This window comes from Rhinoderma darwinii, chromosome 1 (assembly GCF_050947455.1).
Source record: "Rhinoderma darwinii isolate aRhiDar2 chromosome 1, aRhiDar2.hap1, whole genome shotgun sequence".
NCBI classification, from domain to species: Eukaryota; Metazoa; Chordata; class Amphibia; order Anura; family Rhinodermatidae; genus Rhinoderma; species Rhinoderma darwinii.
The window spans coordinates 477,411,792-477,424,466 of record NC_134687.1 but is presented as its reverse complement, the minus strand read 5'-3'; the positions used below and the strand labels follow the sequence as shown (position 1 = coordinate 477,424,466).

The following is a 12,675-nucleotide window of genomic DNA, read 5'->3' as shown; positions in this document are numbered from 1 at the left end:
AATAGAGAAATTCCGCCATGAGTCCGCCACTGCTCCGCAACAGACAGAGCATGCTGCGGACACCAAATTCCGCTCCGCAGCCTATGCTCCGCAGCGGAATTTTACGCCTCGTCTAAACGAACACTGCTAAATTAAAGTGTAAGTCAATGGACAAACGGCTCCGCTGCGGATTAACGCTGCGGAGTGTCCGCAGCGGAATTTAAGTGAAATTCCGCCACGTGTGAACCCAGCCAAAGTCTACATACACAGCATTTTGCTTTTTTTAGCAGCGTTTTTAGAGTCTAGCAATGGCGTAAAGTAATGTGAAAAAAGTAAACAAAATTTGGTATCGCTGCATCTGTAAAAGTCCGAACTATTACAATATACCATTATTTAAATCGCACGGTGAACGCTGTAAAAAATAAAGAATTTAAAACGCCAAAATCGCAGTTTTTTGGTCACCTTCGCTTCTAAAAAAAAATTAATAAGGGATGAAAAACTTGTATGTACCAATAAAAACTACAGCTCAAAATAAGCCCTCACACCACTCAATCGACCAAAAAAGAAAAAAAAGTTATGCCTCTCGGAATATGGTGAAACAAACAAAATATAGATTTTACTTTGTAAAAGTAGTAAAATATGAAAAAAAAAACGGTATAAATTTTGTATCTCTGTAATCGTATTAAGTCTCAGAAAAAATGTAAGTTGTTGTTTTTACCGTACGGTGAAAGCCATAAAAACACAGCCCTAAAAACAATGGAGGAATCGCAGCAGTTTCCAATTTCAGCCTGCAAAGAATTTTATTTTGTTTCCCAGTAACTTAAATGGTACTTTAAATGGTGTCACTAGAAACTACAACTCCTCCCGCAAAAAATAAGCCCTCACAACACTCTACTGACGGAAAAAGAAAAAACTTTATGGCTCTTGGAAAGCGGGGAGGGAAAAACTAAAATGAAAAGGCAAAAAATGGATCAGTCCTGAAATGGTTAATGAATTTCTAATATAAAATTATTTATGACCACGTGGGGTATTGCCGTACTTGGGAAAATTTCTTCACAAATGTTGGGGTGCTTTTTCCTCCTTTTATTCTTTGTGAAAATGAAAAATTCAACATTTTAGTGGAAAAAATGTTGATATTAATTTTTCACGCCCGAATTCTAATAAATTCTGCAAAAGACCTGTGGTGTCTAAATGCTCATTATACCCCTAGAAAGATTCCTTAAGGGGTGTAGTTTCCCAAATGGGGTCAGTTTTGGGGTGTTTCCACTGTTTTGGTCTTCGCAAATGCGACATGACACCTGAAAACCATTCCAGCTAAATTTAAGCTCCAAATAGCGCTCCTTCCATTCTGGGTCCTGCCGTGGGTCCAAACAGCAGTTTATTACCACATATGGGGTATTGCCGTAATCAGGAGAAATTGCTTTACAAATTTTGGGGTTCTTTTTCTCCCTTATTCCTTGTAAAAATTTAAAATGTCTGGTTTTTTTTTCAGAAAAAAAAAGTAGATTTTCATTTTCACAGACAAACTCCAATAAATATAGCAAAAGACCTGTTTGGGTCAAGATGCTAACTATACCTCTAGATACACTCCCTGAGGTGTGTACTTTCCAAAACCGTGTCACTTTTGGGGAGTTTCAACTGTTTTGGTGTCACCAGACCTCTTCAAACCTGAAATGGTGCCTAAAATCCACTAGGTGCTCCTTATCCACATATGGGATATTTCTAACAACTGCAGAATCTGGGCAATATTAAGTTGCGTTTCTCTGATAAAACCTTCAGTGTTACAGAAAAAAAGATATTACAAATGAATTTCGGCAAAAAAAATTTAATTTGTAAATTTCCCCTCTACTTTGCTTTAATTCTTGTAAAACGCCTAAAGGGTTAAGAAACTTTCTGAATGCTATTTTGAATACTTTGAGAGGTGCAGTTTTTAAAATGGGGTGATTTATGGCGGTCTATCTAGTATATAAGGCCCTCAAACCACTTCAGGACTGAAGTATCTGTCAGTGACCTGCTCTGACTGCTCAGCTGACAGCAGCTTCTATGTGCTCCTGAGTTATTTTGTAAGCTCAGTTCTGATCAATCAATGGATCCACTGACCATAATTAACAGCCTCTGGCCCAGGTGCCGTAGTAGTCAGATTATCAGATATATACGCTACATGCAGCTGTGTAGCGGCTTTCGTCAGTGGAAGGGGGACAGTAAATATACGCAGCTCTGCAGACTGGCACATTTCTACAGGTTGTTACGGACATGGCGATACCAAATATGCGTGTATTATTTCATGTTTTGGGACTTATATTTTAAAAAGTTTATTGTTAAAAATGTGAATTTCTGTGTTTTTTTTTTTTTTTTTAACAACTTTTTTTTTTAAATTAATTTAACTTTGTTTGTTTTTTAATCCCATAATGGGATTTTTCATTGCGCATTTTATTTTTGAACTTTAAGGTACTAAATGCCAATACATTACAGTTCTTAGGACATACCTAAGTATACCCTAACAGGAAATATGGTCAGACAGCCCTGGGGTCTTTCAATGGTCCCTGGGCTGTCTGCCCATACCAGGTATAGGTATTGATCGCATCACAGGGATTTTCTGTGACGCGATCAAAGGGCACCCCCCCCCCCTCTTATTTACTTTGAATGCCGCCATCAGCTTTGATCGCAGCATTCAAGGAGTTAACGGCGGAGAGAAGAGGTTTCTTTAGAGCGGGGCTGCGGCGTTGTATTACAGCCGCTGCCCCGCTCATCGTGACGCGCCGACACTGGCTGTAACACAGGACGAGAATACTCGACCTGATGCGCCAAGTACCCGTTGCTGAGGACGAGTATTCTCATCCTGTGTCTGCAACCAGTTAAAGAGGAAAAGGGAGTTCTTCTAGTGACTTCTAATAGGACTTTTACTGTGTCTGCATGTAATATCATCATCTGGATTGAAATAGTCCTCTGCACCCATCCTGCACTTTTAAATCTGTTACTTTAGCATCTCGTCTCAATGTATTTCAGGCCAGGGCAGTGGGTCTGCATTAAATGGTCTTTTCTGGTTTTATCTGGAGAAACTGCTCATGGGCAATATTTCGGTATAGCCTGAGATTTATTGCTGGTTTGTGTTCACTTCAAGAACAGTTTATCATGTAAACACCATCAATTGTTTTCCTATATCTAATTCAATATTATAATTGTAAATTTACTAAAATGTTTCTCATGGCAACTGCTTTTACAGGGAGCAGCTACCACACAAGAATTCTATGCCAAGAACTCCCGCTGGACGGAAGGCCTAATTTCCGCGTCAAAGGCTGTGGGATGGGGAGCGACCCAGCTTGTGTAATGATCTTACCCTTTTTTTATTTTTATGATGTATTAAATATAAATGCATCCTTTGTACATACAAACTGGTCTTCAAATAGGGATTTATGGCCTGATTTCCTTCTAAAGATAGTTTGTAATGTGAAGGTAATCTAGTTTGAGGCGCTGTGTTTAATACTATACTTTACTTGCCACTTTACAGGGAGTCTGCAGATAAAGTTGTGCTCCATAAAGGGAAATATGAGGAGCTTATTGTGGGATCCCATGAGATTGCTGCCAGTACAGCACAACTGGTTGCTGCATCCAAGGTAACGCCGTGCTAGAGGCTGAATACAACTATGTGTAATCCATGTGATTTGTAAGCAAGTAACTTCTTACAGTATTTGCATCTTGTGTTCCTTCAGCCATGGGAAAACTTTATTTGTTTCGCATATTACACTTTGTGCTATTTATTTTAAAATACTGTAACTACACATTTTGGCTATTTACACGTCATTACTTTATAGTGTGTATGGACAGCTTTACACTCAACAATGCATAGTTACCAAATAAAGTAACAACAAAACTTGTCAGAATGTGATCAGAAACTAAGCAGCAAAGCGCTCACCCCGAGCACTTCTGCCGCTTTGTTTTAACGATCGGTAGGGGTCTCTGTGCTCGGGCTATTCTGTCATTATGACATTTCAAAAGTTTTTTCAAGTTTAGTCACACTTTAACAAACCCACACAGCAGGGTAAGATGGAGAGTTTGTATGTGCAAGAGAGATATATATATATATATATAATGTGTTCACACTGTCTTACAAGCTGGTGTATTTGATGGCTGTGCATGCTGTTTCTTTACCGCAATTATTTGCTTTTGGTGGGTGTACAATGTGATGTGGTACTGTGCCAATTTAACCCGTTTAGCCCGTACTCCGATACATCGGCGTTCCGGAAAAAGATGAACGGACACGAACCGGCTGAGCGCTCACATGAGCGCTTTATCTGCTTAGTTCTAGCGATTTGTGGGGGTCTCAGTGCTCAGACCCCCACCAATCCAAACTTCTGACATCTCACTATGACATTTCAGAAGTTTGTCAAATGTTTAGCTACGCTTTAACCGGTTAAGGACTAGGCTGTTTTACAGCTAAATGACCAGAGAAAATGTCACAATTTTGCTATGCGCTTCTTTAGATTATTATAACTCTGCAGGTGAATAAAGTTCATCTTTAAAAAGAGTGTAAATTTCAAAGGACAGATAGAGCTTTGTTTTAGTGGCATTTGTCAGTATACATAATATTTTTTTTTCCTCTTGTGGGCAAAATTGGAAAAAAATGCAAGAATTTATCAATTGCGTCCGTTTATGCCAGCATTTTTCACACATCGTATGGGCCACGAACTAATCTCCTTTCACATTCTTCCACTTCTCCTGTGCATGGGGATACCAATTATGTGTGCCTTATTCACTGTGCGGGCATGTGCCAGGGCTTGGCATAAAAGGAGGCTTTTCGGTCCAGGAATTCTGCACTTGATTTTATAGCAGCATACTGTTTTCTGGGAGCCTATTGCTGCTGAAACATTAGAAACACCCCATAAATGACTTCATTCACACAAGTAGACCCCACAAGGTTTCCTTCAAGGGGTTTATCATATTTTTAGACAGTCCAGTTTTCTTCTGAAAGTTTCTTGAATAAGATGGAACAAAATAAAATTAGCTTTTTTTTTTTTTAGCAAATTTGTCAGTTTATGCCAGCATTTTTCACTCACAGTATGGACCATGGACAAAATTCATCTCCTTTCACATTCTTCCACTTCTCCTGAGCATGGGGATACCAAATATGTGTGCCTTATTATCACATAGAGATGTAGGAGGGCAGACGATAGAAGAAGCTTATTTCACAAATCGCCTTTTTTTCAAAGCTGGTTTTACAAAACTCAGCAGAGTTTCTAGAACACTTCCAAAATATCTGGTCTTGAAGCAGAAATCCCAAAATATTCATCTAGGGGTATAATGGGAATTAATTTTTTGGGGTTTCCTAAAATAAGAAATTGCAGGTTTATGCAAATGGAGCTCTCCAGCGGATGAACTTTACAAAATATACAAACATGACATCCATTCCCCACCCATTCCCTCCCTCACCCTTGGAGTAAAATCAGGGGAAAAATAAAAATGTAATGTAGGGCAAATATATTTTCAACTAATTAATTAAAATCTAGTAATTCAGAACAGTGTGGTATTTTTTAAAACATGAGTTAATGCACAGGCCTGGTTGCGAGGGACAGAAATATCGGGAATCTTTGCGGTGCCTGTCTTTTCTGCAGACGCGGCACTTTTTCTGCGGGTTGCTTCTAGTTGGTGTTGGGGGAATGTGAATGATGAAATGTCTTTCAGTTAGTCGCTTGACATCCTCAGACTGGGGGCATTCTTGGGTGTCCTGAACGTCAAAAATGAGGCCTTAAAGGGAATGTGTTGCCAGTAAAACATGTTTTGTTTTTTTTAATTAAACAGTTAGTGTATAGGTGATTAAACATTGTTCTATTTTTATTTTTATTTTTTCACGAGTCAGGAAATATTATAAATTGGATTCAATTTATAATATTTCCCAGCACTGGTCACTAGATGGAGCCATTCCCAAAATTGCAGCATTGCATGTGGTAAAGCAACCACATTGCTTTATGCTGCAAAATTGGGTAAAAATCCCTCGCTCTAGTGAGCTCTCAGAATCCCCCCCTCCTTTATCCTGGCTAGTGCCGGGAGAAACGAGGGGATTGAACGGTCTAACCTCCTACACTGTGTGTCGCCATTTTTTGAGCTAACACACAGTGTAGAAGGTTAACATACAGTAGTAAACACACTGAAACACGAACATACATAGAAATAACTTACCTGCTCCAGTCGCCGCCGCTCCCTCCGGTCCATCCGCTCCGTCTGCTGCCGCTGCTCCATGTGCACAAGTCCGGAAGCCGCGACCGGAAGTAGTAATCTTACTGTCCGGCCGCGACTTCCGGTCCACAGGAAAATGGCGCCGGACGGCTCGCATTTCAAATTGAACTGTGTGGGAGCGGCGCATGCGCCGTTCCCACACAGCGGCGTACACGAAAGTGGATGGAACGGGCCCCGTTCGCAGTCCCTATGGGACTGGAGCTGCCGTATTCCATGTCTGTATGTGTCGTTAATCGACACATACAGAAATGGAAAAAAAAATGGCAGCCCCCATAGGGAAGAAAAAGTGTAAAAATAAAAAAAAGTAACACACAAACACACAAATGAATCCAAACGTTTTTAATAAAGCACTAACATCTTTAACATATTAAAAAAATAATTGTGGTGACACTGTTCCTTTAAAGAGGCTCTGTCACCAGATTCTCAAATGCCTATCTCCTATTGCATGTGATCGGCGCTGCAATATAGATAACAGTAAAGTTGTTTGTTTTTTTTTAAAAACGTTCATTTTTGGCCAAGTTATGAACTATTTTATATATATGCAAATGAGCTTTGAAATGGACAACTGGGCGTGTTTTTATTCGTCTGTCCAACTGGGCGTGTATTGTTTTTAACTGGGCGTGTTTACTTGTTTTACTAACTGGGCATTGTGAATAGAAGTGTATGATGCTGACGAGTCAGTGACCAATCAGCCTCATGCACTCCTCTCCATTCATTTACACAGCACATAGTGTTCTTACTAGAACGACGTGCAGCCACATACACAAGTGTCCTGATAATGAATACACATGACCTGCAGCCTGGACGTCATGTGTATTCACAATCCTGACACTTCTGAATCTTTTCTGTGAGATTACAAGGTAAACTAGATTTCGTTTCCCTTGCTGGAAATCTCACAAAGGATTCAGAAGTGTCAGAATTCTGAATACACATGACGTCCAGGCTGGAGGTCATGTGTATTCATTATCAGGACACTTGTGTATGTGGCTGCACGTGGTTCTAGTAAGAACACTATGTGCTGTGTAAATGAATGGAGAGGAGTGCATGATGCTGATTGGTCACTGACTCGTCAGCATCATACACTTCTATTCACAACGCCCAGTTAGTAAAACAAGTAAACACGCCCAGTTGGACAGACTAATAAAAACACGCCCAGTTGTCTATTTCAAAGCTCATTTGCATACATATAAAATAGCTCATAACTTGGCCAAAAATAAACGTTTTAAAAAAAAACGTTACTGTTCTCTACATTGCAGCGCCGATCACATGCAATAGGAGATAGGGATTTGAGAATCTGGTGACAGAGCCTCTTTAAATTATTTTCTCCTGGAAATCCAGATATGTGTCTCGGTCTTTTTTTTTTTTTTATAGAGCACAAATGAGTTGTGGATTGCCACCTGTAACAGATAAATGGCCACTTTTTTTTACCAGGTTTTTGTTTTGCGTTTTACTAAATAGGGCTGTAAAACCTGGTCGCTTAAATCCACCCCCCCATGTACTTGTTATATTTGGACACGCTCACTGGTTTGTGCTTGTCCGATGTTGCCCCTCTTTCCCTCACTGCCACTGTTTCTGCGGTATGTATTATGCTTAGTACATATACATCTTTGCGATCCCTGAACTTGACCGCCAGCAATTCCTCAGATGCATAAGCACAGGAGTCCCCCTTTACCATGCGTTCCCCACTAATTGCTGCGGAAAACCAATTCGGTTTTTGCGCAAGGTACCACATGCCCCGGTCCTTGCAGCATGCAAATGCCTAAACAGGGGCACACTGGAATAAAAATTATCGCAGTACAGGTGGTACCCATTGTGAAGCAGAGGCTGCATCATCTCCCACACGATCTTACTGCTGGTGGAAAGATCAGGGGGGCAGCCAGGAACATTTATTGAGCGGTCCCGCCCTTCATAAATTCTGAAGGCGGTGGTATATCCTGACGCACTTTCACACAATTTGTGAAGCTTAACGCCATATCTTGCCCTTTTGGAAGGTAGATATTGGCGAAAGCTAAGTCTTCCATGGAAGTTGAGGAGGGATTCGTCCACACTTACATTCTGCTCAGGGGTGTAGAAGTTGCAGAAATTATTGAGGGAATTTATCAGTGGTCTTATTTTGAACAACCGATCCCGGTTTGCATCGGTACTTGGGGCGGGGGCCCTGTGCATTGTCAGTGAAGTGAAGGAACCTCATTATTGTCTCATAACGAGTCCTGGGCATTACTGCAGAATATACTGGGGTGGCTTTGGCGGGTCTTGTTGACCAGTAAGACCAAATGGAGGGCACTTTGACAATACCCATATTTAGGGTGAGCCCCAAATTTTTTTTTAATTCCTGCAAATTGGTGGGCGTCCAATCTCTGGCATGGGTGGATGCCTTATATACTGAGCAGCACATAAATTAGTTTCGTGGACAATCCTATTTAGGTCGTCGTCGGTAATAAATAAATGGAAGTAATCAATTTGGATAAAATTTGTATTGTCCACAGTTATGCCAGGAGTGGCAGTAAATCCGTGGATTCTAGGCCCAAAAGATGGAGCAGGTGCCCATACAAGAGCCTGGACTGGAGGGACCAGGCTGTCCTGTGCTACAGCGCTACTAGGCCCTGCGCTTTCATGTAATGCAGTTTCAACTGCGTCAGGGATAACGTCCCCTGAAGATGAACCTGAAGTGACGCTATCATAGTCACTGCCTACAACAGGTTCCATCTCTGACGCCATCTCTGATGCGGTCTCAGACTGACCACAGCATGGCGTATGCCTCCTCAGCACTAAATAACTTCCTCGCCATCTACACTACCGCTAACAAAAAAATAAACCACTATTGATATACATAGATAGATATATATGTGGACATAATATATAATTATATATTCCCTACCTGCCTATTGTACTAAAATAAAAGATAAAGGTAGATAGAAAAAAAAGATAGAGGGTTAGATTGTATAGAAAGATAGAAATCTATCTATACAGAGAATGTTTTACAGTGTAACACTTTTTTTTCCACTGTAATCTTCTGGCAGCAATTCTCTCGAGTCTCTTCTTCTCCTCACACTGAAACAATGTGTGAGGAGAAGAAAAGAGGCAGGAGATTTGCTGCCAGAAATGTCAAAATAAAAACAAATGTGATCGCTATGATTTGGTTTTCACAGCGATCACATGTTCAGGGACCATAAGATTGGCCCTTGATACTCGGCCCAGTGCCCAGAGCTGTTGGTAACAGCGTGGGCACAGGGCTGTGTGCACGCGATTGTGTGCACAGTAGATTTACATAGAAATGCATGTGATTGCTGTGATTGGTTGTCACAGCGATCACATGTTCAGGGACCAAAAGATTGGCCCCTGACACTCTGCCAGTGCCCAGGGGCACTGAGTTAGCAACAGCCAGGGCACAGAGCTGTGTGCACGCAATAGCGCGTGCACAGTCTCTGAATTGCCGCCGTAATTAGTCTATACAGCGGACTTCAGAGACCCTGACAGGCTGACCGTAAAAACACAGCCAGCGGTCGTGTACCTGTTAAAACGGACACCAAAAGTGCCCCGATATAACCCACGGTATCTAAGCTGATTATATTTATACAGGTGAAAGCTGATAAAGATAGCAAGAACTTAGGAAAGCTGCAGCAGTGCTCCCGTCATGTGAACGAGATGGCAGCCAATGTGGTGGCTTCTACAAGATCAGGCCAAGAACAGATTGAAGAAAAAGGTATTTTTTCCTAGTATCTGATCTTGAATGGAAACGTAAGAAATGTAGTACTATATAACTAATGACATTATCCTTCCAGATACCATGGACTTCTCTGGAATGTCTCTCATCAAACTAAAGAGGGAAGAAATGGAAAGTCAGGTAATATACAATATGCAGTCTATATGTACATCTTATGCAGAAATGCTTGGACACTTCTGGTTTCCTAAAGGATCCTGTTTGTTCCATGAATGCTCACAAATTTGAGGCAAATGAACTACTTCTGAATGTTAAACATCTTTCCATAGGTAGTGATTGTCCCGCTCCACAGCGTGATGGTCGTTCTGCTCCTGTGTCATAAAAAAACCCACAAAAAAACCCACATGCTTGCCTAGACTCTGTTTCCAAATGGCTGGGCAAACACTGGTGATCAATATTACCAGCATGTGCTCACTGGCTCCATAGAAAAGACTGTGATTAGGAACCAGCACAGTCAATGGGAGCGCCTCAGCCGTTATAGGACATTCTTTCTTCAATAACTATTCAGGCCTGATATTATATGTAGTGACTGACTGACCACAGTTGCTCTAACAGTATTTGGTGTATTTCTGTGCCCCCTTCTTCCTTTGCCATGGGTAATAGTTCACATGTGATGTTTTTGACTTGAAGACCAATCTAAGGCCCAGTTCATACTGAGGTTTTTTTATGCTGATTTTGATGTGGAAACCGTGTCATAATCCACGTAAAAAAAAAACGTTACATTGATTTGGGAGGCCGAGGCGGTTTTTACCCATGGCGGCTCACGATAAAGAGAAAAAAAAAGGGGCATGATCTTTCGTGCCGCGGTTCCGCCTCTGACCTCCCATTGAAATCCATGGGAGGCGGAGAAAGTGTTTTTCGTTGCTTTTTTTTTTTTGCACGTGGCGCTCAATGGCTACGGGTGAAAAACGCTGCAAAAATCTGCCTGCAAAAAAAATAACATTGAACAGGGCCTAATACTAAAACCAGTTAGTTAAAGGGTTAAATAATCATAATCGCTCATTGGGCATGAATTGTTTAGATTCTATCTATCTATTTTTCATACTTTTTTGTTTTTTTTTGCCTTCAAGGTTAAAGTCCTTGAACTTGAGAACTCGCTGCAGAATGAAAGAATGCGTCTTGGAGATCTGCGGAAGAAGCATTACACCCTGGCAGGAGTGAATGATGGAACAGAAGAAACTGTAAAACCAGCACCACCACAGAAGCCTGGAATTCTGAAGAAGCCACAGTTGGCACAGAAACCCAACATTCCACCCAAGACCGATAACAAGGTATTGTTTAACTTTTTTCTTCAAGCTCATTGAAGCCATATATGATGTCAAGGACGTCTAAACCTTAAATTTTACACTTCATTCTAAACTATGGTGGTTTTTGGGGGTGCCATGACTTCACATTAAAAGGGTTTTTCATAACAATCATTTATCACCCGTCCACAGTACCCCTACTGATTCAATTCTCTGGATCGATGGGGGTTCCAGCGGTCGGACCCCCCAACAATCAAATGTTTTCACCTATCCTTTTAAGTAAAAATCATTATGAAAAGAGCCCCTTTAACTTCATACTCTACATAGCAGATTGCTCATTATGTTGCTGCTATCTAAGCTAATATATCATGGCCACAATACAAACTGAAAAGGATACATGATGTAGAAAGTTAAATCTACAGAGTTTAAAGCTTTTATTTCAAGGCATGTAGTAGTATAGTACACAGTCATTGACCCCTATGAAAATGACTTGTAAAAGCTAATAAGTAACCAACCTAAACGTGAACCACAAGGGAACACAGCCCCTAAAGAAATGATATGCAAAAGTATATGCAAAAATAGAAAATCTTTATTGAATATAATACACAATAACATACTACGGAATAAAAAGGATGAACCATATACGGAAATACCGACAGTAAGGTCAGTTGTAAAAGAACATAGGCAAACATGGTCAACCAACCATCAGTGGCCGGGAACCACTCGCATAACCCACAGGGAGAGATGAATAAAACATGCAAATAGACACAAAAATACACAAAGGTGATCATGAGAAATCCTGATACAAAAAGGCCAGAACGATGTACTGGAAATTGTCATCAATGGTAGAAAAATGAAGGCAAACACATACCCTGAGACATGATGGGGAGCGGGACCGGCAACCTCAGGAGCTGGATGAAAAAAAACGCCTCGACGTGCTTTTCGCCCTACAGACCGGCACGTCTCAGGGTATGTGTCTGCCTTCATTTTTCTACTATTGATTATCCTTGATGACCATTTCCAGTACATCGTTCTGGCCTTTTGTATCAGGATTTCTCATGATCACCTTTGTGTATTATACACGCATTTAGGTAGCACAGTGTAATATGTGGGCATGGTAATTCTATTTGCACGTTTTATTCATCTCTCCCTGTGGGTTATGCGAGTGGTTCCCGGCCACTGATGGTTGGTTGACCATGTTTGCCTATGTTCTTTTACAACTGACCTTACTGTCTGTATTTCCGTATATGGTTCATCCTTTCTATTCCGTAGTATGTTATTGTGTATTATATTCAATAAAGATTTTTGCATATACTTTTGCATATCATTTCTTTAGGGGCTGTGTTCCCTTGTGGTTCACGTTTAGGTTGTCTACTTCTATAAGAAGGGTCCCCTGTTTACGCCATTGGTTTGTTTGGAGGTTTTTGTAGGTTGTTCAAAGCTCATAAGTAAACCTGGTTTTGAATCCCTCAACGCTGCGTTGATGTAGAGAAAGAGTAA

General features: G+C 40.8%; 1 protein-coding gene across 1 annotated transcript in view; it reads left to right on the top strand.

The window, feature by feature from the left end:
- HIP1R (huntingtin interacting protein 1 related) overlaps nucleotides 1–12,675 on the top strand; it is a 158,020-nt gene that overhangs the window by 143,479 nt on the left and 1,866 nt on the right. The window contains exons 27-31 of the mRNA XM_075834101.1: nucleotides 3,203–3,303; nucleotides 3,488–3,593; nucleotides 9,790–9,913; nucleotides 9,993–10,054; nucleotides 11,002–11,202. Coding sequence (XP_075690216.1) covers nucleotides 3,203–3,303; nucleotides 3,488–3,593; nucleotides 9,790–9,913; nucleotides 9,993–10,054; nucleotides 11,002–11,202 — 594 coding nt within the window. The remainder of the gene's footprint in view (nucleotides 1–3,202; nucleotides 3,304–3,487; nucleotides 3,594–9,789; nucleotides 9,914–9,992; nucleotides 10,055–11,001; nucleotides 11,203–12,675) is intronic.